The sequence below is a fragment of the Phallusia mammillata genome, chromosome 1, assembly GCF_965637545.1.
Source record: "Phallusia mammillata chromosome 1, kaPhaMamm4.hap1.1, whole genome shotgun sequence".
Taxonomy (NCBI): Eukaryota; Metazoa; Chordata; class Ascidiacea; order Phlebobranchia; family Ascidiidae; genus Phallusia; species Phallusia mammillata.
The window spans coordinates 26,376,432-26,401,907 of record NC_137252.1 but is presented as its reverse complement, the minus strand read 5'-3'; the positions used below and the strand labels follow the sequence as shown (position 1 = coordinate 26,401,907).

The window sequence follows — 25,476 nt, the reverse complement described above, 5'->3', positions numbered from 1 at the left end:
TACTTGCGTTTATATACATGGCAGTCGCCTACGGGTGCATCTGCTGGAAAACACAAAGTTTCACCAAGTGCGCCCATCGTCTGTCGTGTTTCGGATGCAAGCCGAGGAGGAAGGACCAACACAGCAGAGAGAATAAGAAAATGCAACTTCGCATGTTCTTAATCGTGCTCACGGACTTTGCCTGTTGGGTTCCAATGTCGCTTATTGTTATTATTAGAACAATAGACAAGGAAGCGTTGCCTCTGAGCGATGAAACAATCATATACCTGACTGTGATATTATTTCCAGTAAATAGCGCGCTCAATCCTTTGCTGTATTCGGCAAAATGGACACAGTTTTGCAAAAGACTTTGCGTGAAAACTCAGGCAAAGAAACCACACAAAAATATGGATCCAATCGAAAACATCGCATTGCAGGTAAAAACGAATAATGAGTTGCATTAAAATCCTGTTTCGGTGCAAAGCGTGCCAAGGCTAACGAAAACCTATCATGCAAGGAATACCAACAAACTGCGCTTGGTTTCAACAACATTGTTGTACGAAACAATCTTATGTATTCAAGTCCTGCTGAATTCTAGACTGTTGACAAAACTATTTGTTACACATCATACCAAAGGGTTGCAAAGCCTCAAAGATTTTTCAAAAAAGGGAAATGGCCAAGTTTTTATCTGGCCTGTTATTGCTACGAACCAGAAAATTTTGATGGGTTGGACTAAATTGAAGCTGAAAGGCTAGATTTTCTCTCTAAACAAAATTTTTGTTTTCGTCTTACTTTAGCTTTCGCCGATATACATTGAAGGTATAATGCACCTCCTTTGTGAGTTTTGTGAAATTGGCCGGAGAGTGTTCAAACTTGGGTTGCAAAGATGTATGGTAACCTATGTTGTGTAACGTTTGTTTTTATATCAAGTCAGTTTTCTACACCCAAACTCAAAACTATTTATTGTGTTTATTGCCAACGTTCATATATTTGACTAATATGTGTCCAAGTATCTTTTTGTTATGCTTATGTTAAATTGTCCAACTTTTACAAGACTCCGTGCTTTTTATTTCCTTGTTTCGTACAGTCATGTTTACTATGAAATTGGAATTATATATTGGGCACAAGTGTACCTTGTCACAAAGTGTACCCTACCTATGCCTTGTATCCAATACGTGTACTTTTGTCAATTGTTCATTGATTATACGCTTGACACTGTTTTTTGAAGTGACGTGGTGTAATTCCGTGTTTTTTACCTCTGCTTATAAATTTGACCTCAGATGAATTGGTTACACAGGCCTATGTGTAAATTTATGAAGTACGTTTGGTATCGTATACCAGTAAATCTAGTGCGCAATCCCGTATGTTTGTCAACATCAGGATTTCGAATCAAATAATCTCTAACGTTAAACATCGAGCACTGAATATAAAGACCCTGGGTGAAAACATTAAAAAGGTCATAATCGTTTTGAAGCGTTAAACGAGTAGCCTACGGGTCAATCTTTCTGTGTTACAAATTGAGTTTGTTTTTCGATTTTATGTTCTGCGTTCTATGAATGATTTTGGTGTCTCTTGTTGAAGAATAATCTTTGGAACAAGTTCAGCTAGGCTGCATTCAATAAAGATAGGAGTCGGTATACAGGTGTCCTATTTGCATTCGCTACAACCTCATCAGCTGTCTATTGTTTAGCCCCGTGAGGAAATTGGTTAAGAATTTCCTCTGCAGCCAGCTATAATGTCAAACTGATCATGCACATCCTACAGCATCATTTCTGTGTTTTGTAATAGCGGTTTTGACGAGGGTCATTCTACCATGGCGACCATTTGTGTCCTTCTTTGAACATTATATTTTGTGATGTTCATTTTTGTCGAGTAAAATAAACAAAACGTTGACTTATTTACGCACAACAATGGCACGAAAAATCACCCAAGGTTGTAGTTTAGGGGTTCGAACAGACCTGGCATATTTACTTCGGTTTTCAGTCACTGTGGCTATAGCTGTAAATGTGACTTAAAGGAGTGCTAATGTATTAAGTTTTTTCCACCTAAATTGGTCGAAAAAATAGTTCTTATGAGTGGAGCGAACCGTATGATGCAACAGGATACACTCTCATTCTTCATCTTTTCCGTGTCTTGACCCTTTCAAATGACACCATATTGATGTTAATAGCAATGACGACCATACACAGCTCGATAAATTGTTTATTTACAAAAATAAGCTCTATAAATAAAACGCCAACGGGTAAAAAGTCGTGCCCTGGCTCAGCGCTGCCGAAGATAACGATGGACGCGACGCAAGAAACAACACGACGCATCATAATGAGCAGCAAAATATCACAGTGAGCCAAAACTGCTGAGTCAGCGAAATCCGTACGGACCGCTATCATCGTCATAGAGTTCTTCAGTGACCTCATCATCGTCATCCATGTCGTCATGAGCGCCTCTTTCGGCGTCCCCGTTGGCGTAGTTCACCCCCCTACCCAGGGGTACACCTACAGCGCGATGTACAGCCTCTAAGGTGCGCATACTGACGTAGTAGGAGAGGTTTATCGACGGGACTCGGGCACGAAGATCTTGTACGCACTGGTAAGCCTGCGTGTATTCATTGTTTTTTATACAATTGGTCATAGGACAGAAAAATACTACCGAGTTTGCGGTTCAAGCTAGATTCTGTGTGATAAAGAGTCTGATAGTGCAACAAGCAATATGTGCACTTTTTGAAAATTTTGGTTACTGAACTTCCGTCCTTAAATTTTGCTACATAGTAAACTCCAGAGATGGTCAGGTTATGACCTATTGACTGCGTTAGTATTTGCCCTATTAGTGATTGAGGTAACGAAAGTGAATTATTTATGTTTGATACTTGTAAAGCAGGAATTTCAACGATACAGTATGGCTGTATAATGCCAAAGCGTCAACCCTTTTACACTTTCACAGTATCAAACACATATCATTAAACTTGTTGGATTGTTATCTTTAAACCAAGAATTGCCAGACTGATTGCTAAAAAGACATTTAAACTGAAAAAGACTTACTCTGTCGAAATTATCTTGTGATGCGTGGTACTCGATCAGGAGGCCGTATACATCGCCGTAACGTACTGAAGATTCCAGATCATGTTCACTGAGTAAGGCTTGACATTGTTTCAATGCTTCTTCGGCGTTTGTCTCGAACAATCTGTCGAAAACGTCAATAAAATATTTATAGAAAGCCAATAGATTATGAAAATATCAATCTTAGTGGACCCTTGAAGTATTCAGCAGGGCGTTCGGTTACATCTAAATAAGTGTTTCTTAACCTTTTTTGCGCTCGTACCCTTTGAGATTTCATAAAATTTTCTCGCACCCCCTGTCTACAATGGCCGACGGAAGTAAATAAAATTGTAATAATAGGAATTAAACTCAGTGTATTTATAACTTGGGTGTTGAATGCATGCATGAAAACAGTATTGTAAGTAGGACAAAACTAACCCTAGATATATAACAAAGTAACTTGTTACGCATTCTTCACAAATATGCCTAAATAGCGTATAATTTCACCCTGCATGTCGTACCCCTGGCTTTGATGCTTCGTACCCCCAAGGGGTACATGTACCCCTGGTTAAGTACCCCTGATCTAAATGCTTGTTCAAACAATTAACATTAGCTTGAGCAGATCGAAATAAAAGTTTAAGAAGCGGATTATTCTAAACATGGCCCGAAAGTTAGTGAAATTTACGACACTTATACGCCTGAATGTAAAATCACACCTATATGAATTAAATCGGATTTAGTTAACCCAAACCTCTTCAATCACTGAACAGATTGCTATGTATGGAGTTGGTGGTACTTACGACATAGACAGATAAATATAGTGTTGATATCAGGCATATTTCATAAACTTTCCTGTTTGTTTACCATAGACAGCCTTCCCAATGCTAAACTAACGTTCATCTAAAAAAGACATTCATACTGGGATCAGCCCTATAGCGTCCATGGAGACCAGCGATCATGGTACACTCATCCATAAATATGCCAGGTCCATGAAAGGGCTTACTCTGAATTAAGCCGGGACTGTTTGGGAGACCGACTTGGTTCGGTATAACGCCTTCAACGGGCTTATGCAGAGCTTGGGAAATTTGAAGTTTAGGAATTTTACTGTTACCTTCTGGTTTGTGTGAACTTTTTGATCAGCGCGATTCGACCTTTGACCTCAGACACTTTGCTCTCCTGAAGTTGTCGATCTGCCATCTTTGCTTTTGTAAGACATTTGAGAGCTTCGGTGAGAGCGCCGATCGCTTTGTCGTAATTCTGATACTCGTCGATTTCAACCTGCAATTAAAATGCTTATGTTTGATACCGAACCCGAATGTACAAGCCCGGCCCGAACCCGAATCGGTTTTGAGAAGCACGTTTAGGCCCGAAAGTTGATTGACGGGCCTATAATAAGCCCAAAACCGGCCCGATTGCATGTCTGGTTTGATACATCAGGAAAAACATTTTTTCAATTCATCACAATTAAGAAAAGGACAAAATGCATTATTAAGCATATATTGCCTGTCTCTGTCTTTGAACTTTAAAAACATTAACAATACAGTTCAAATCTATAAGTAGTTTTCCTAATTCTTACCTGCGCACAAGCGTCGTAAAATCCCGCCAGAGAGTCTAGCGCCCGGCCTTTGGTGTAGAAATTGATGATTCCTTTCATAATCTCCGGGTCTTTTCGCCAGTCAAGCGACTGCAAATAATTCGCTGCCATCACATAGATGTTCCTGGACCTCGACACACCAGCAAAGAACATGATCTTCTCTGTGTCGCCCGATTTCAAAAGAGCTCTCATAGCCTAAAAATATGAAGTCCCATGTTTTGTATGTGCTGATACAGGATAGTAAAATATCTCAAATTTATCATCTCACCCTCTCTTTGTCGCCCGCTTGTGTATAGATCCGACAGGCGAGATGATATTCGCCCTGTTTCATGCAACAATCGGCAAGTTGGACATGGAGGCGATCTCTAAAATACGTAAAACAAACAAAAAATATAATGTTATTGCATTCAACTTTGGTTAGGTAAGTTTTTTTTTATATGCAGTACGAAGTCATTTCAACTCCATAATTGTAATCTACTGTTCAACACATAGTTTAAAAAAAGTGATTGAATGCTACCTTTGCGTCGGATCCATCGAACCCTTGGGAACCGTGAGTTTTGTAACGAGATCTTCATTCAAACGAACGTCTCTTGTACTGCAAATGTTGATGGCTTCCGAGTACTGTATAAAGAGATTGTCAACAGAGAGCACGGCATAATATCTCGTCTACACTACGCTTTTTGCACCAAATCTAGATTCAAAACGTTTTAAGCAAGTATTGGGTTTTTGGCAATATGCCTGTGACAAACATTGAAATGATGGTGTGGTAATAAAGTACAACAAGAAATTATATCATTATTAACAAAAATGCAAGCCATCTTGAACGTACACATTTCTTACAATGTTTAAACAAAAACAAAAGAGTGTATTGAAACAAGAAAGTACTGACTTAAAGAATGCCGTTGGGATCGATTTTTTACAGAAACTACGTACCTTCTTGGCCACAACAAGCATGGCAACAGCCCGATCGTGTTGTCCGTGTTCCATAAAGAAATCGGCGCATCTCTCCAACAGCACTGGGTCGGTTTTCTCGTCAAGCTCCTGTGAGATGAGTTCCAAAGCCCCGAACTGTTTGCTTTCGAACGCTAACTCCAGCGCTTTTGAGAAATGCCCAGCCTGGATTCAGAATTGGAATAGACTGAGCCAATACAAAGGTAATAACAAACGAGTCTGGCTAATCGTATACCCACTTTGCCCAGCTTTTGCAATTAACTACATTGTGCGTTTATTCGGACGATTTTCTTATCAAATTGGTACGATTTGCGTTAACTTTAAGTTGCCCCCATATGAATTTAATAATTGTTTCTTCATTTTAACTTGACAGAGCTTTATGCATGACAGATGTTGTACATATGACAAGTGGCACCTTGCATGACCTTGCACTCAGTCTGTTAAGGTGCAGTTGGTATACAGTTAAAGTTTACTTGGTGTTTCCTTGCAATGTGCTTCTATGTCAACTATTGTGTGTGTTCTCTATAATTATGTTTATTATTTATCTGTTTATGGTTCTATTTGAGTAAGGTAATAAAAAGGGTTCACAGAATTTCGATCTCTGTGCAATTAAACGGATAATGCGATTAACCGGATTTGTCCATATTGTCATTTTAAACTTTTGTTGAATTTCGACATTTATGAACCAGTAGTTGCCATAAAGTTTACGGCTCATAATTCAACTAAAAATGTTCACTTGTTTGAGAGTTTTGTAAGACAAATTTATCCTCAGTAAGACGCAACTTTATTTAAAAACTACCAATAATTCAAAATGTTCATAAAATATTAAAAAGCATATTCGTGAGTTTTGTCATACAAATGCACCTTTTTAAGAACACTGGGTCAAACGAGCATTATAATTTGAAAATTTACTGGTGATCAAAATTGTTCATACATTTTTTATGCTAAGATGCAAAATACCTTGTGGTAAAGCATGACTGCCTTGTCCATCGTATCTGGCCGATCTTCGTAGTACGCTGCTGCCTCAACCATATCTGTTGGTGTGCTCAGTAATGCAAGGTTCATTAGCTGGTCCTCAAAACCATGTTCCTGCGAATGAATGAGAAAAAGATAAAAGTATGCAAGATAAAAGGCAGTAGTAAATCATATGTTTTACAACAAACATTGCAACATGTGCATTTGCAGTTAGTTTATAGTTGTAACCAGTGCACTATGTCATGTGTTTCTCACTTAAAGACGATAATACAACCAACGAATGTGCTTCTTTGCGTAGTACAGAGGTTCTTAATCGGTGTCAATTTGACATTTTACAGGGGGTAAATACATGACAAAATTTTGCCCAGTGACGTCATAGCTGGTAATTATAGATTCTTCAAAATATCATGCACGAAATTCATTTAATTGTTCTCAGGGGTAACAATAATAAAAAAGGGTTTTAAATGATCCACTGATGTTGTAAATGCAATGTTAGGGAATAATAGCCATGCAGGCAGGAAGTCACTCTTCAAGGGGGAAAGACACGTTTGTTCTTGCCGAGTCATGAAATTTAAATAAAGGATACCTTGCATATTCTAATAGCATTTCCGTAAGCCATTGCACGAGTGAAGAAGTGAATCGCCTGTTTGATGTCGTCGTTATTTTCGAACTGACGAGCAAGGTGATAACACGCCGCTTTGTCGCCAGTTTCATTTGCAACCTCAGCTGCCTGTACGTTGAAAATGCATCAGAAGGATTAAATACAGTAAAAACCCAAAATTTCCGAAGCATCTCTATTTTTCACCATTGAACTAGTGCTTATGAATTCACGGTACCGATACTGAAATACAGAAAACTGTGTAATTCGCCTTTTGATCTTTGAATGCATTTTATGCCAGTTTTTGGCTTATCTGTTTATATTTTTTGTCGATATAAAAATACAGTCAAATGTTACTACATGCACAATTCGTTTCATCTGCACATTTGTACTATTACATTAGGTTACAAAACTAGCAAAGCACAGTCACAAGGATTATTTTCAAACAAAATCTTGAAACGGGATTAAATGTAACACACATCAGTGTAATTTCGATAACACGTGACTGTAGCAATGGTAAAAAATCACTAACCTTCTCAGAGTTACCACAGTAGCAGTAAACTCGAACCAGTGAAAGAGGATCTGCAGCTTGTTGATAAAACTTTATGGCGGTTTCCATGTCACCAGTCGACTCCATGTATTGTGCCCACCATTTGCGAAGTTTTCTGCAAGTATTACACGAGTTTTAATCAAGTTTAATTCTTCCGTAACAGTTAAATTCCTGAATGCTTTTGTGTTTTTTCTTTGTATTTCATAGTCGAATTTTCTTATAATGCACTAAAGTCAAAAATATAGGAAGACGACTCTAACTAAACTTACGTATTCGGGTTTATTAGTTTACCTGTCTTTAGTTTTCATTATGTAACCTTCCAGCATTTCCGATTCGTCGAACAACATTCGCGGAACTTCGAAATAATGAGTCCCCGATTTCTCGAAACTGCAACAAGTTTTTGAAGGTGACATTTTTCTTTCGTCTCATCAACCAACCGAAATTACAACAATTTTTTGCAAAACATAGAATTTAGTGCATAGATCTCATCATAAAACAGTCCAATTGTGATTTATAAAATGAACTACAATACAACGCGAAAACTTTGCAACATTTTTGAGGCAGTTCGGTGCATCCCAGGAATGATAAAAAGATTTATGTAAAGCGATCCTTTCAAATGGCCGCGTTGGCAAGTCCAAATATATATCTTATATAAGCTGTAATAAATTTTCATTGCTTTTCAACATTTGTTGTTTTTTAGGTTGGTCCACGAAAACATTTTTGTTTTGAAACGGCTTGCAGTACCAAAAAGGTTGCGACCCCCGGTCCTCATATAACAAAATTCCAAACTCCTACTTAGGTATTGCACCAGTAATGTCTCCACTCGTCTCCAAATGTTTGGCGTATTTGTAGTAAGTGGATCGGAGGTTAATTCGGTCGTGTTGCTCGGCTGTGTCCAGCGCCTGTCAATCAAAGAGAGAGAGAGTAAAACGACCCTCCCTATTACGCCACATGAACGCACGTTATACCTTTTTCCATTCTCCAATCGCTTGGTAGAACACATTAAGCAAGTCGTACCTGCCACAATTGATGTACAACTTTTCTGCCTCGTCCTGTGAAATTTAAAATACATACGTCATCATGAGTCGTCAAAAATTCGTGTTAATCTCATGTTCTGTTGGTAGACTGGAATCGTGGGATATTTGTTAGCCTAATGTTTTTGGGGATAGACTGCGTTAGTTTATTTGAGATGCCGGATAAAATGAACATAACATTTTACATTATTTTATTACTGTTGGGAAATATTACAGTACTTTAATTAAACAAAAGCCTACATTTTTTAATATGTTACAAATTATTACAAATTAAATAAGTGTCTATACAATTGTATGAAGAAAAACAGTTTTGTACGAAAAATATAAATCTACGCAACAGATTTCTTTCAAGACCATTCCTACAACGGCATTTTAGGAATTACATCAGAGCTAAAAATAACAATCGTTTACGTTCATCCCCAGTTCCAAGGCCAATCTGGCAATCCTCGCGTCTCTTTGCGGTTCCTTAGCGACTTCCTTTAACGCCCGCGCACCTCTGGCATTTCCCATGTTCGCCAGACAAACCTTGGCCACGTCCAGTCGTCGGGTTTTTACGCACATTTGTGCCATGCTCTCCCAAACCGCTGTGCTAAAATTGGAATTAAAGAAACAAGTCGGAAATTACGGGTTCGCCTCAACATACGGGAAATCGCAAAAAATACACCAATTGGTGCAAGCCGCCCACAAATGCAACCACTAGAATTTAAATATTGTGCACGATTTCAAGTTATGATCAGCAACATATTTTTTTTACAAAATTTGGATTGTTTTATTAAACACTCTCTTTCGAAATACGGTTAGTTTTGCGTCACTGCCCTTTACACAGAATAAGCATAAAATAGAGAAATAAAACACATGAAGAAAGTGAAGGATGTTTTATAAACCTTAAAATGTGTAGTATGTAACCAAATGCCTTTCTAATAATGTCTTACCCTTTTATAAGTTTAATGGCTTTGAATGCCTCGTCCATATCCCCTATAGTGAGGTAGTATGAGAAGTCGAGCATTGCCGATATAGAGGCATTATCGCAATCATCCAGACCAACGAAATCCCGCATTGTTTTCCTATAAACTGACGTCTGCAAGCAAAGTCAAATTTTGTTTTATTTTAATACACTCCAATACATTGTTGTGTTTCTAAACTGTAGAACGCACAATTTAGCATTACACCGTAAATGCAAGCAGTTAATGCTTAAATATTGCAATGGGTAAACTTTACAATCAAAAATTATACACATAATATTTTTGGTAACCAACACGCTTTTAACACAAATTTAGTAGTAAAACGCTTTAGGGACTGAGCTTATGACAAGGATTGAAAAAAATGATTTAATTCCAACGTCATTTAAACAATCAATAGGCCGTAGATTTTTTTAAAAACACAATATCTGGTTTAGCAATTGGATAGGCTTGGTGCCCAATGTTCTGTAAGAAGATCACATTAAAACTGTATCAACACTACGTCCAAGGCAGTGGTTCTCAACCCGGTGATTATGAACACAAGATGTTACTTACGATTGCCGACTCCCGGTATAAAATTTACAGCCTATAGGGATAAGCAATAGTTAATCAAAGAGACCAACGATTTACTTCCCTAGCTTTTGAATGATTTTATAAAAAGCTGTACACTACTACGTTCAGATAAGAAGTCTCTGGACTATAGTATTAGTAAACAATATGAGTAAATGCAGAAGTTGCATTCATTTTAATACATATCCATATTTTCGTTAAATATGGGAATAGCATATAATGTGTACCTCTTCGGGTTTTCTTTCTTCATTTTCATCTGTGTCACGAATCGGTGTTAGTGGTGATACGATCTACATACATCAGTTATTCGCATCAATAAATCTACTAACTACAGCGAATATACTGATGATTGGATGCATTAATGTGACTAAGAATGAAAACTATATGCTCGCACTAAAATGTTGAAGGCTTTTTTATGACTTGTGAAACGCTTAAAGAAAAGTTGCAAATCATATGACAAAAGAATAAATGAATTTCTGGTTAAAATGTAACGCAGCTTTAACTGCAAGTGTATGTTGCGACTAAGAACCGATCCTGAACATGGTCAGCCATTTTTGTAACCTCTTGGTGATTGTTAAATGAAGTTGTTTTTGACTGGTTCTGTCTATTTCATTGTGCGTTTGTACTACATAGCCAACTATTGTTATTAGTAAGCTAACGTGAGTCCTATCCACGGTTTTGGGCACTGATAAAATGTCACGATTTTACCATGTGAGAAAGCAGTGTAAACTACTACATCACTTACGGATTTAGTGAAGTAGAAATACGGAACTTTATGCCCGACAAGTTGATCGTATTCCATATTTCTTTCGAAAGAGCCTTGCAGCATAAGTCCGTGGTCTTGTGTGGTGAACAGAGTCACTATCATCACTTCAGCCTGTGAACAGTCAAAACGAATAATATTCTAAACGTTTAAATCACAGCACTTTTAGACTTCATTGGGATTATAGACCTGAAAATAAAAATCAATCATATTAAATCGTGCATATCTAACAAGTGCTATCAAAACTTTAAATTTCTGTGGGGATTTTTGATCACTTTGTGTATCGTATTTAAAACTTTTCATTTGCAACACACAGAACAAGAGTTGTATGTCGGTCTGGGCTTTTAGTGTCGGGTTCGGGCTTAACGCTAAATCAAACGTACTTGACTTGTGTCATTTATACTTGGGATCATTTTGCCGGAATCTTAACTTTCGGACCAAAAAAGTTTTTCTTAAAATTAGGTTCGGGTCTCAATTTAGGACCTGCTAAGCTAACACTTCTGTATGAAACTATGGGCCACTTTGAAAGCACAAACTATTCCTCAAACCTGGGGTGGTGGAGTGGAAACGGCACCTCCAAAGTCGTACTTGGTCTTCACAGAAAGTGGAGGGTCCGTAATTTGCGCTTCGCACGTCAGCATTCTGCTCTCTGTCGCATCCCAGTGGACACTCGTGGGATATCTACCAGCCACCTCTGACGCTGCGTCAGCCCGACTCCTAAAGAATGACGGCTGTTAGAAACCACATGGGAAAAATGAACATGTCTCATATCAAAGTAAGGCGATTTGGGCTAGGTCAAAAACGTTGTTAGTATTATGTAACAACGACATTTTTGCTTACCAAGAGACCTTATGTGGCAACAAGTCTTATTCCCAAGAGCACCAACATAACAAACTTAAATAAACGGGTCGTTAAATGACGTACCGGATGTAAAAATAGGCAAAAACTACGTTGGGTCGTGAATTTTGGTGTTTGATTCATATTTGAAGCGATCATAAGTTTCCACCTTGCTAAACTTATGAGGAATATTCAACAAGTGACTTAGTCAAAAACATATTTGCTTGAACTTAACGTTAAAAAGCCAAAGTACTTTTTATCAAACTTATTTCTTATATCCAATATCTATAAAATCGGTTTATAGCATTTAGCAAACTGTACTTTTCAAAGCCGTTTAGAAGTTAAAGCACAAATCAATACATACTTTAGTGTTATTGAAATAGTAATTGAAGTGGTACTTAGTTTTACTCAACTGTTCAATGTCGGATTTTGGATTCAGATCATTCGTGTATTCGTCCTGGTCGTTTTTACCAGTTGTAAAATCAAAACTTTCCACTTTGTCCAACTCGGTATCATAAATATAAACCCTGGAATCGGGAACACCATTATCCTGTGAAAAAAATGAACTTTTTTTAGAAAAAAATTCATGGTGGGTAAATCGACAGCATTGTTATTTTTTTGGAAGAGCAAACGGCTCGAAAATTAACAAAGTACAATTTCTAAATTCATATTATCTAGCGACTAAGCTATAGTGTTTTTCCGAAAAAAATAAATTTATAAGAAATTTGATTAGTTTTTCCTTAAAAAATGTATATTTGTAGATCATAAGCCTTAAGGGCTATAACTATGAGTCCAAATATAACCATTTATACCTTCATACAAATAACGGCAACCTTCGAACCATTCCGATTGCAAACAACCATTTGCAAAGATCCAAAATCCTCAATCATGTCAGCCATTGACTTGGTGCTACAGTGAGGCTTGGCATCTCTACATTGTATAGCAATAAATTAGTTGTTTTGGCTCATTTAGTAGTTATTAGCAACAAGGTTTTTTCAGTTGATTCAGTTTTCAGCAAATACTCATGCTAGCAGTTTTACAAAAACGGACTGCAAAATTAACAATGTAATTCGGTCACTAAGTTTTGAACCCTGACCAAAGTAACTTAAGTCCAAGTTTCAACAGTGCTTAATCCTACATTATCTGGTATTAAACTTTTTTTTATGTTTCATTCCATACAAAAATGTAATCCTACTTTATCTGTTTTAAAGGCAGACATACTAAGGTTTCAAGGTGGCTTGATTATTAAAAACATGCTTAATATGAAGTGACACTGTTCAATCATTTCTATTTAAAAATGTTTTAAAGATTGAGTTTGTTGTGTTTTGACTGATTTGCATTAAGTTTACCTCCTTGTCAAATCATAAACTCTTATGCATCCAGTGCTTGTTCCAACAGCAAGATAATCACCAGACACAGACATTATTGTGGGATCACCTTCACTTTCTTGGAAATGAATCAACTGCTTTACGGTTCCCTAAAAAAAAAACAATTGTGTTTTATGGGGTTCAAACTGTTTGTCTTAATGTTAGACAGTGCAGATTTTGTGTTAAACTGACTTGAAAGTTCCGTGCTTGAATTTTAGTTCTGTCTTTTGAGTCTTTAGGAGATTCAATGCAAAACACACTTTGGTCATGAAGAGCGTTTGTATGAGAATCACATTCAAACATTCCTACAAAACAAGGATATTTTTTTTTCAAATGTAAAATATAGATTTTGCTTCTGTACCTACCAATATGAGATTGGGACCGTTTTGTGACTTCATAAACTGCTAACTGCTTTCCATTCCAAACTGCTACATTTTCCTAAAAAATGGCAAATCAATGTCAAACAATATTCACTGGACCAATATGAGCAAAAGTTTACAGTACTTTAAAAGAGTTCCATTATTTGCAACAGTTTCAATTCAGGTAGAACGGTGTTTTTTAAAAACTTACGCTTGCTGCAGACATTCCGTTAAACGCCATATCCACATCAAGGTTCATATGTCCCTCCACTTTAATAGTTGTGTCTGTTGCTGTGTGAGTGGGTGAAATGCCTAAACCTGAAAAATACATATTAAGCCCCATTAAGCAAACAAAATATGAAAATTAAGAACGTGATTTGGTGGTGGATCACATTCATAGTTGGACAAAGGCTAATTTTAATCAGATTGGTTACATTTAAAATAGTTTTGTTTAATTCAAAGCTGTTGTATAAACAAAATATGTTTAGCCCATAAAAAATATTTTAAATCAACGAGATCCAAAAAATTATTTTAGTGCAAGTGGTCCAATAGTGATTCAAACTGGTAGCATTTTACAGAGTTATATGCGAGAAACCAAATTCAGTTAATATTATATAAAGGTGCACCAGGCCACTTTAGGTTCTGTATATTTGGCCCTCAGAGATATAAGTTGCACTCATGGTTTAATTAAATTTGACAACAATGTGAATCTTTGTCCTTTTGTAAATTAAGTCACCACAAAAATTGAATATCCCTTATTCATGAAAAACAAACATGTTTGTTAAAAAGTGCACCTGTTAATGTTGATTGCTGTGTTGGTTTGTGGCCTATAAAATCAACTGCTATATGTCTTGGGCCAGTTTGAACTGCAACCATGGTTGCAGACAATGCCATTTTTGACTTTTCTTCTGCCAGCACCAATGCTCCTTCTCGTGAACCAATAGCAAGAACAGGATGGCTTAGACACCACTGCCAAATTACAAATAATTTATATGTATACCCCATACAGACAAAATAATCACCATGCTGTATGGTTGAAATATTTTGGGTCGAAACTTTTGGCAAATATTTATGTCCGTGGCATGAGGCTACATAGTCATGCCTGTTGATAAACACTCAAGTATTGAGAAACTTAACTTATTAACTCTAATTGCATTTATTTTAAGTTACTTGTGAATCAGGTAATGTGAATACAGTTCTGATATAAAAGTTCTACAGTTAAGAATAGACAGCATAATAAAAATGCCAAATTAGTTGTTATTTGGGATAATTTAGTGCACGTCAAACCACATGGAGTAAAAAAAAAGAAATTTATGGATTATGGCATATCTTGCCACCTAGCTAAAATACACATGCGATAACTTCTTTACATTTGTTTGTAAAGACACTCATTACATGATTATTACAGGCAAAACAAGTCAATTAACTAACAACCTACAAAAACACTTCACCTTAATCCCACCACAGGGCACATTGATTTTCACAGCAGTCTGTAGTTTCCATTTGTCTTCTGGCTCAAACTTTCCCTTGCCAACATGTGGAACTGACTTCCAAATTGCAATTCTATTCTGGTCAGTACCTGCTGCAATAACTCCTGCAACCATAAATGCACTTCAGATTTTAAACAATAGTTTCGACTGGACAAAGTAATATGCTTCATATGCATCAAAGTTTGTATCATACAGTAAATGTTAACAGCAAAAAAAATATGACACAAGCATGTCAAATCTGGTACTTAATGTTAAACACTTGTTGCATGCCTAAGTCCTTTAGCTGAGCAAATACCAGCTGAAACATTGTTTTGGCTGCTGGATTTTGTCCAAAACTGCAAAACCAACCTTTAAGTTTCAGGCAAGAGACATCAATAATGCATTCTCCCCTTGCAAAACCGCTTGGTTCATCAAGTAGCAGTGTGTAGTTGTCACCAGAAATAAGGTCCCATAGCCTGAAAAAAGTGTCACATGTAATTTCTTTTTGCCAATTATCAACAGAAAAACAGAGTAAACTGCCAGGGAATGACACTTGAGGTAAGTCTGCACTTTCTTTTCTTTTTCTGGTCTTTTTTTAACAAATATTTGATACTTTTAAAACATAAAATTGCTTTTGCTCAAATTTAAAGTTTTGTAAAATTGAACAACATACAAATTTGTTACACATCAAGAGGGTTGGTTAAAGGTTTTTCAATATAATAACAATTTATTTTGACCTTTCTCTCTTTGAACTGCCTTTAATTGAAACACAATTCAACATTTACCTCAGCGATTGGTCAGCTGTAGCTGCGACCAACAAACCCGGTGAAGCCCATGCCAGACGAGCGCTTCGCTCTTTTCCACTAAACTTTACACGCTCTTTTTCTTCCACCTGACCATCACTGCTAGCCAGGCACTTTACCACCTAATAACACAAAGTAGCATTGTAGAAAATATTCAAATCACATAAAAATATTAATGTGATGACAAGGTAAAAATAATGGAAACAGCACAGTATAATTTGACTAGTTAACTTTGGTAACACATTCTACCATTATGAACATAAAGTTTCAAAGTCTAAATCGGAAACATAAATTTGAGCAAGGATATGCTACAACAAAAACAATAGAAATTGTTATATTAATAATAAAGATTATAGTAAAAAACATCCAGATATGACCTTAAGCAGACAATAAAAATAAAAAATCAAGACAATTTGCAACCTAGATTGAGCATAAGCATATGAATTGTACTACAGCCATGATTAAAAATTATATAGCAATTGTACTAATTACCTGCAAGTCACATGATGCAGCCACAAGAAAGTCTTTATCATTGCAGTAAAGTAACTGCTGAACTGATGAATCAAGTGTAACTGCTGATGTTCGTACACCCTTCTCATCAATATGATAAACAACACCTATAAAGTACATGTACAAACTGTATTTAATTATATATTAATATATATTTAGTATTCTTGATTTATTTACTTGCCTACAAGAAAAATGAGAACAAATAAAGTTGATATTAAACATTTTTTCAAAAAACAGAATTTATGTTGGACTTTTTTTAACTACACTTTTGGGGTGAAAATGACATTTTTAAGGTAAAAAAGGCAAAGTTTGTTCAACATAAACATATTATCAAAACAAAATTATTAACTAAAAAACACAGAGCAATAACAGGCAATTTTAAATTCTAAAATACAAATTAAACTCTTTTACATTTAGGACTATGTGATATATAAAATGTGACTGACCATCAGATGTTCCAACATAAAATGAAAGTCCCTCCTTTCTACCAGATTTTACTCTCATTCGAGAATCCATTTTCTGATTTACTTCCAACATGTCAAAAGCACTCTCATCACCACTTATAGCAGCTTTTGCCAAACTTGTCAGTTGCCTACAGGAGTTCAAACATGTGTTCAATTGTTAAACCATAAGTTGCAGAGTTTGTAAGATTCAATTCTGACTAATTCGTGTTCCTATGAGTCCAATTTAAACTTTCAAGATGTTTATTTGACTTGTGTCTGAGTTGGAAAAATTATTTTACAATTTTGGCTACCAGTATTTTTGGAAGTCCAAGTTCAACTCCCCATAAACCTTTGACTTGCTGTGACTCAAACTATGCAACCATAGTTAAATAAACAGTACTTACTTCATGTCAATGTCACCTGCTCCATGTGGACCTGGCCGAACAATGCAGTCCGTCACTGCAGGTCCTAGATCATGACGACTCAAAGGGTCATGTTGAACTCGTCCACGGGCATCACATTTCCACACAGCAAAAACTCCCTCCTGAGAATTTTTTTGTCAAATGTGCATTATGTTTAAAGTGTTACATGTACAATGCAATGACCAGAAGGAGGCAAAGGTGTGAAGCTTCAGAAACACTTTTGTCATATAAATTAACTGCCCATATTGTTTAACCTGTGTCCACATGAGCTATTGTTAAACATAGGTGGTATGCAACTTAGCAAACTTGCTTATTAATATTTTGTATTTACTGTCTTTGGCAACAGAACTGATAATAGTACTAAATTTTGTTTGGTTGCAGTTGAAAATGCAGTCACCTTATTTCCAGTTACAATTAATTTTGTGTTTTTCTGTGATAGAATTATGTGCTTTTCTGTGATAATAATCTAAATTACATACTTTATCTCCTGATGCAAGTCTAGTTCCTTGGTTGGTCCATTCTAATGCAGATATGCCTTTAGTGTGAAGTCTGGGCACTTCATAAAGTTCCTTTTGTTGATCATTCCAAATGAGTATTTCCCCATTTTCCCAGCCAACAGCAACAATCTTTTTCGTAGGATGCCATGTAACTGAAGTGGGTGATACTGCTCGTTGCATCAAAACGCCTTGGTGTGCGTTTCCACCCTGAAACACAATTAAAGTTCAAAAGAAATCATATACAATTACATTTATAATTGTTTTTTGTTGGAACACATTTGCATATGCTGTGCATGTAATGGTAAAACATGAATTTTAAACTTATTCAACCAACAAATTATGGCACTCAAAGTTGTACAAAAGAAAATGTTGGAAAAAGTGAATTTACACTTTAGTTTTTTTTTCTATTTATCAAATTAGTGGTCAAAAAATACTTACATCTCTATTATACAATTTTACAATTCCATCTGTTCCACCAGAGAGACTAAAGCAAACGGCCAAAAGGCCCTGTTGATCATGCCAGGACAAACATGCTGCTGAAGCACTTGGTGGACAGTCCAATTGAAAATCAAAATACAAGGCCATTGCGAATTTAGGCAACAATTTCTAATATCTCATGTCACAATTTTAGCAAAACCAACTGCTTCGACTGTTGTGCAGGAAAGACAAAAAGTAAAACTAAAAAATGAAAAAATCCAAAACGACAAAAAACTGATTTCCCTCAATTTAAAGAAATTACTACAGCTACCGTTGTAAACATTAAGTTTTAAATGTATTTATAGTAGGAAACTGATTTGAAAAAATAAAGTACTTATCTGCCTCAAGTACAGTTTATTTTAATATTTCATGTTGTCAAAATACTCGCAAAACATTCTTGTCAATCAACCACTGAAGCGCGTCTTTTCTATTTCAAGCTGTTACGTTAGTCGCTGTAGCGTGATACTTATCCGATATTTTGTTCCATGTAAATATGACCAGAATTCCAACAAAACATTAGTTAATGGTTCTGATCATTGGAATAGGAATAAAACATTGTTCAATCATTGTGGCAAAACATTATTCATTTCAGTGTTGTGTGTTATTTAGATTCGTCTCGTCACGTTTAGCGTATTCTGAATCGTTACATTTTCACAGTCGTTTCTGATTCTGTATCAGAAGTAAAATATTGTTTGAATGGACAAAAATTATGAGCAGAACCGAAGTTTTAAAGCGCAACAAATAACGATTGTCGTATGTAAAAAAAATAGGCATATTATCACATTTTTGCACTAGACACGTAACCGATTCTTGAATACCGTAGTAACACAAGTATCCGATAGCTTATGCAGATTGAATGTTTCGAAATTTGTGATTACTCAACAAAAAAGTTGAGAACGAAAGGAAAAAAAGATGTCACGCTTCATGATTTGTAAACAAGAAAGTCATGCGTCGTTAACAGGGATTTGGTCTGATCTGTCTGCCTCTGCGAATCATGTTCGCTGTTCGTTTCGCGTCAAAGGTGCTTACTCCGATTCGCGGTGTCGTTGCAGTGAAAATTCGAATACAACCCGAAAGAACAATGGCTTTTAGCAGAAATTCTGGAAACGAAGTCGACGGCGATGAATGCATGTCCAGCTACAATTACGTTTTTAAACCAGATTTGCTCAAGTAAGTGCATTTGATTTCTTGCTTGCAGTTGAACTGTTCATATACAACAGGGGCGTGCAACATACGGCCCGCGGGCCAGTGTCCGGCCCGCGACACCTATTTTCGTGGCCCGCGCAGACTTCAAAGTACTCTATAATTATGAATACTTTTTACTGCTAGAGCATGGAATGTTGCTATTTGTACACCATCACTGGTATTTTTGACTTTATAAAACGTCACACCGTGATGAGGTTTTATCCACTGTGACGACATATTCCCATTGATGCATCATAGTGTGCATTATGACAGAACTGCCTTTCTAGCAATGATTTATTAACATGATTTATAGGTGCAGTAAATATATTGACATTTATTCTACGAAAAGGTTAGCAGATATCTCCCATTGATCAAACAGTAACTTGATTGTGTGCGCTCTGCTATTAAATAAGCTGTTTAAAAAGATATGTGTTGCTTTATTGTCTGGCCCCCAGCATCATTAAAACTGTAAGTTGTGGCCCACTGCGATAAACAGTTGCACGCCCCTGATATACAACATGGCAAAATTGTGTTTTAGTTAAATGTTTTTGCTACATAGTTTCTCGTTTGTAGCAATATATTTGCTATTTCAATGGGCCATTGTGTTGAGAATTTTTTCCCACAGCAGGACAAACAAAATTATGCACAATGACTCAGCTGCATGTCAATTTACAAGTCTCTTGTACATTTGTAATTTTTTAATTTGTGTACCTGACTAATTTGTAACCATAGCTTCTTAAATTGGTTGCTGATTAGGGTTGAAAAAGGATTACAAACTTATGTAGAGAAAGAAATGCAGCCAAAAGGGTTATTGTCTTTCTAACAATTGAAATAATATATGCCCAAATTGTGAAGCTTTGCCAACATATAAATTGCAAGTCATTGTTCACTGGCCCATTGCATAGGCACCAATGTTGACCCACCAAATGTTTACACAGCTAAACACCTTTTCACTATGTTTTCTTCTATGCTACTATTGTACTGGCAGTTTGACAGACTTAAAATTGTTAAATCTCTTCCACAAGTAAAATTATTTCCATAAGCTGTCATTGCTTTTTCCTTTGCAGAGATAAGGTTGCTTTTATCACTGGAGGTGGATCTGGCATTGGGTTTCGAATTACTGAAGTTTTAATGAGGTATACTGCTGAAACAGAATGTAATCTTAATGCTTAAAACAAGAAAATAACTTACACACTTTTTTGTGCTTGATAGACATGGTTGCAAAACAGCAATTGCCAGTAGAAAAATTGAAAGAGTACAAGAGGCTGCAAAGAAATTGGAATCTGGAACGGGTGGTGAATGTGCAGCATTTCAAGTTGATGTCAGACAGGTGTGTGATGTTTAATGTTGTCATTAAAAAAAGAGTTTCTTGATTGATTTACACATTGGATTGTTTTTGTGCAGCCAGAGACGGTGGAAAAGACAGTAAATGATATTTTATCACATTATGGAAAAATTGACATCCTTGTAAATAGTAAGTTCAATCCGCTTCAAAGCTCTTTTTATTCGTACAAGTACAAAGTTTTTATGGATTGTACAAAAAAACAATTTCCTACTAAATCAAGGTTTTTTTTCTAAATCAAGGTGCACTTTTTAATTACTGAGTTGAAGTGGTTTGGGTCCTTGATTTAAATCCCAAACTATTATTACTTACAGATGCTGCTGGAAACTTTTTGTCCCCGATTGAAGGATTGTCCTATAACGCTTTCAAAACTGTGATTGATATCGACACTGTTGGCACCTTCAATGTAACCAAAGCAGTTTTTGACAAATATTTCAAGGTAAATTTAGAATGATAGAAACAGTGTGATATACTACAGCTTATCATTTATTAGATCCATGCTTTCTTAATGGGATATAAACTTCACAAAAAAAATAACTTTGTAGTTTTTGAAAATGGCAGCTGAAATTTATTACTCATTGGGTTAAAATTGTCAAAGCAAATAACATGTAAATAAATCAACAACAGGAACATGGAGGAAATGTCATCAACATCACTGCAACTTTGGCATACCGAGGTTCTGCCATGCAGCTTCATGCAGGGAGTGCCAAAGCAGCCATAGGTAGGAAATAAGTTGTATTTTGTCATTTGTCCATACCTAACGAATTGTATTAAAGATGCAATGATCAAGCATATGGCAGTGGAATGGGGTGAAAAGAACATTCGAGTCAATGGAATTGCCCCAGGGCCCATTGGAGGTACAGAAGGCATGCGTAGACTGGGTAAGTGCAATGTGTAAAAGATTAAATTATACTGTTCACACATTTCTTTTTCTTTCTTTAATTAATCCTTCATTATTGGCCTCATTCATACATGTTGTTTTCACTCCTTTTTGTCAAGAAAGAGCCTTACAAGTTTGTAAATATATTGAAAAATGGTATATTATTATGGGTCCCCTTCCCTGAAGGGGACACATATTGTTTTTGTCTATATTTTGTTTTGTTTTTTTCTTTTTTTCTTTTTTCTTTTTTTCTTTCTAACGCAAATTTGTTCCCACGTTTTGGTCAAGAAAGAATGGTTCAAACTTTTTCAAATTTACACATAGTACAGATATTGGTCTAAAGATGGTCCATGTAAATTTTGACCCCGTTTGAACCCTCGGTTCACCCACAGCCCCCCAAAACGTGAAATTTTTAGCGTGGATTTGTTCCCACGTTTTGGTCAAGAAAGAATGGTTCAAACTTTTTCAAATTGACACACATAATAGGTATTGGTCTAAAGATGGTCCATGTGAATTTTGACCCCGTTTGATCCCTCGGTTCACCCACAGCACCCCAAAACGTGAAATTTTTAGCGCGGCTATTGTTCCCACGTTTTGGTCAAGAAAGAATGGTTCAAACTTTTTCAATTTTATACACATTACAGATATTGGTCTAAAGATGGTCCATGTGAATTTTGACCCCGTATGACCCAGAGATTCACCCACAGGCCCCCGAAACGTAAATGTGTCTAACGCTCGTTTGGTCAAGAAAGACACTGTAGGCAGAAGTACCAAGAGAATAACTCACTGGTTTACGATAGCGGGAGGGCTCAGCTTGACGTCGGACAGACGTTTTACGAGACATCGTTTCAGTGATTAGAAATCAGCTGTTTTGCACAGCAATGCTATGTCGTTTTATTAAGTTATCACTCACATTTTTAGTTTTGGCGAAGGTTTTACACCTATGACGTGATTTAAGCCTAATAACCGTGCTTCGGTTTTGTATATGTCAAGAAAAACTTTGTTAATAAAAGTTAAGATGAAAAAATTAACTTGACTTTTTTGCCAAATAAATGTTTTTTTAAATGCTCGCTGTCAGGTTGGCCGCCGCATGATCACGGGTTACTTAAGGTCAACTAGTCGGTATTACAAACACAGCTCAGAACTTTCTTCATAACGTAGCGTTTTTTTAACAATCAATTTAGGAGTCAATACTCAAGGCATGTATAAATTAGGCTTAACAGTATTGTTGAACACGAATGACGGCGTGCTATTGAAAACGGTGTCAAAAGGTCAAACAGTCGTTTGGCGTGTGCACCCTGAGAGGTTACTACAGGTCAATGGTACTCATTTTGCGAAACAAAGTTAAATGAAAAACAATTTGTTATGTATACACTTGTAGCAAATTGCTTTTTAATTTAAAGTGTCTGTAACACAACTGTTACAGCTTTCTAAAAAAAATTGCCCGACCTTGGAGGACTATATCTGGGTTAAAGCAAGAGATTAGATTTAAGTCTTTGTTACGTTTTTTTAATGTTTTTGTAATTACATGAATAGTGCAAAAAGAATACGAACAATTTTTTTTATTGTTGGGTTAATGCTTTCTAAAAATTTGTCCTTAAGAATGTAAAAATCACCGCAACATTTGTTTACCGTAAATCCGCACAAACATGCGTGTGGGGACCCATTAGTTTTTGTTTACAAAAACAATCATATGTGTAGATCAAATGATGTGTATAGTAAATTGGTAAATATCGTATAGAATATATAAAATGGAAGTATATCAGAAAGCCACTCTTCTAGTTGATTGGTGCAATGCAAGGTATCCATAAGCGTTTTGTGATTATTGTTCGAAGTCACCCGCTTAGCCGTTTTCCTTTTTTACTCACAATACATAATATATTTTTTATGTTCCAAACTTTAGCAGAGAAATACAAACCCAAATGTTCTTAAATACGCACCAGTGGAAGTTAGGAAACTGCTGTTGGGTCGTCAAAAACTAAAATAGTTGACATGGTCCACAACCGTCTAGCCTCAATTCCGAATTTAAACGCTGACCTTTCCGTCCAAAATGCTACTAACACCTCAGGGTGTGATAATTGAAAGGTCCTAGTACAATGCACAGCGATATTTTCTGCTTCATACATAAGGGATTGTCTGCGAGACAACCCTTTCACCTTATAAAAGTTGTATTTTTGTAGTGGCGACCTACATAAATATGTTATATCACGATTCAAAGGGTCACTCCAACCCCTTTTAATTAATATTAATGTTGGTTCTCTGCGGTCAACTAAAGTTTGACACTAAATACTTGTACGTGTGTTTTCCGAGACAGAAATAAACTACATGTCTCTCTATATTTTATTAGTCTTTTTAGCGAAAAAAGTTATTTTATAACCATTCGTTGAATATCGGGTCACCAAAACGGCACGAAAAATGCCATTAAGAGGTTGCTGACAGTTCGACTGCCGCACGACCCGAAGGTTAATACAGGTCAACCCCGGGTCGTGCATAACATACATAGGCACACACACTTCAAGAATAGGCTCACTTATCACGAAAATAACAGGTAACCTAATAGTTAAGAAGACTGGTAAATCGTTTAGGTGCAGATGACAAGAAATTAAAAGAAACGTTTGTTTTGAAACAAGATATAATTTTTTTAGTTTTCAAAGCCTTGTTTCTGGGCAGTAAATCTGCATTCCTTTAATTTTTTTGGTTTCTGGCACAATTTTAGAAAACAGAACACAGTTTCCTTATGTGACGAGTGAGAGTGACACTGCTTTTTGGTAACGAACAGCATGAAAATGCCCCGAAACGTCGAATGAGTCAAATATAATTGCCAGTTGATAATAGTTTATGAATTATGCCTGGCAACAACACTATATAAAATGAGTTTGTCATCCACATTTTGTTTGATATAATCACTGTACTATGAAGAATGCCGTTACAACATCAATTTTTCAGTGTTGGTGACAACAAAATTACATTTTTGTCGCATAAGTTCACAATTTCATCATGACAAATATGAAGCAGCAATTCTTTGCTTCGTTTATTGGTTATTAAATTTGTCGTAACCTTTGGCCGCCAAAGAAATTGGGTGCTTTTGCATGCATTTCTTACTCCAAGAAGCGTTACTTACAAGTTTGCAAACCAAATTTCGTGCTGATCAAGGGCACAGTTGAGAAAGCAAAAACTTTTGTTTTATTAACCAATTGAACCACAAAACCTAAATCAGCTAATTGTCCACAGGCTGTAGGGATGAAAATGAATTTTCTTTCATTTTTGTCAATAGGTGGTAAAAGTCCACTGGCCGATCAAATGCAGAAAGGCATCCCTCTTGGAAGATGGGGATATAAAGCAGAAATTGCCGACTCGGCTCTGTACTTGGCGAGTGACGCAGCATCATACGTAACTGGGACAGTGCTGTTAGTGGACGGAGGCAGTTGGATGACACAATATAATGGGACGCAAATGAGTGATGTAATGAAAAGTGGACTCTAGTAGCAAAAAAATAATCGTTAATTACACTACAGTATTCCAATTTTCGCAAACTTTGCAGTTGCTAATTTTTCTCATACGATGATGCAATAAACCAATATCACCATGTTCCAAAACTACCCGCTGGGAACTGTGAAATTTCATGTGCGCGTGTCAGTATTGTAAGACTAAGTAAAAGATCAGAATATATATATGGTTACATGCAATTTTCTTTTCGAAAATCTATGGGTCACGAAACAAAAAACACGTCTTCAGAAGACGTTAGGAATGTACGAAGTCTCTCTTCAACACCCGGTTTTATAATTAAACGGCATATACAGGGTTGCCATACCGTCTTTATTTCTAAGATTTGTCCTTATTTTGAAGGGCTATGTCTTAGAAAAGTTCATTGTTCTTATTT

The 25,476-nt window shown here is 36.3% G+C and overlaps 2 protein-coding genes across 2 annotated transcripts; one reads left to right on the top strand and one right to left on the bottom strand.

Moving 5' to 3' along the window:
- Positions 1–2,163: 2,163 nt before the first annotated feature.
- LOC145233424 (intraflagellar transport protein 140 homolog) lies at positions 2,164–18,386 on the bottom strand. Its single transcript, XM_080098147.1, has 33 exons — positions 18,151–18,386; positions 17,695–17,919; positions 17,198–17,337; positions 16,797–16,942; positions 16,333–16,457; positions 15,823–15,962; positions 15,407–15,513; positions 15,020–15,162; positions 14,363–14,537; positions 13,780–13,886; positions 13,575–13,647; positions 13,402–13,514; positions 13,192–13,319; positions 12,655–12,772; positions 12,256–12,392; positions 11,554–11,722; positions 10,988–11,119; positions 10,470–10,532; positions 9,646–9,791; positions 9,125–9,302; positions 8,648–8,731; positions 8,475–8,581; positions 7,971–8,066; positions 7,662–7,794; positions 7,118–7,261; positions 6,517–6,645; positions 5,539–5,721; positions 5,123–5,226; positions 4,874–4,970; positions 4,588–4,800; positions 4,123–4,289; positions 3,015–3,156; positions 2,164–2,571 (listed from the first exon to the last, which is right to left on the bottom strand). The coding sequence occupies exons 1-33, from the start codon at positions 18,295–18,297 to the stop codon at positions 2,338–2,340; spliced, it is 4,545 nt and encodes a 1,514-aa protein (XP_079954273.1). The 5' UTR covers positions 18,298–18,386; the 3' UTR covers positions 2,164–2,337.
- Positions 18,387–19,136: 750 nt separating this feature from the next.
- Positions 19,137–25,219, top strand: LOC145204355 (peroxisomal 2,4-dienoyl-CoA reductase [(3E)-enoyl-CoA-producing]-like). Its single transcript, XM_080076870.1, has 8 exons — positions 19,137–19,359; positions 20,442–20,510; positions 20,587–20,704; positions 20,779–20,848; positions 21,031–21,155; positions 21,344–21,437; positions 21,493–21,597; positions 24,871–25,219. The coding sequence occupies exons 1-8, from the start codon at positions 19,184–19,186 to the stop codon at positions 25,077–25,079; spliced, it is 966 nt and encodes a 321-aa protein (XP_079932996.1). The 5' UTR covers positions 19,137–19,183; the 3' UTR covers positions 25,080–25,219.
- The last annotated feature ends 257 nt before the right edge of the window (positions 25,220–25,476 follow it).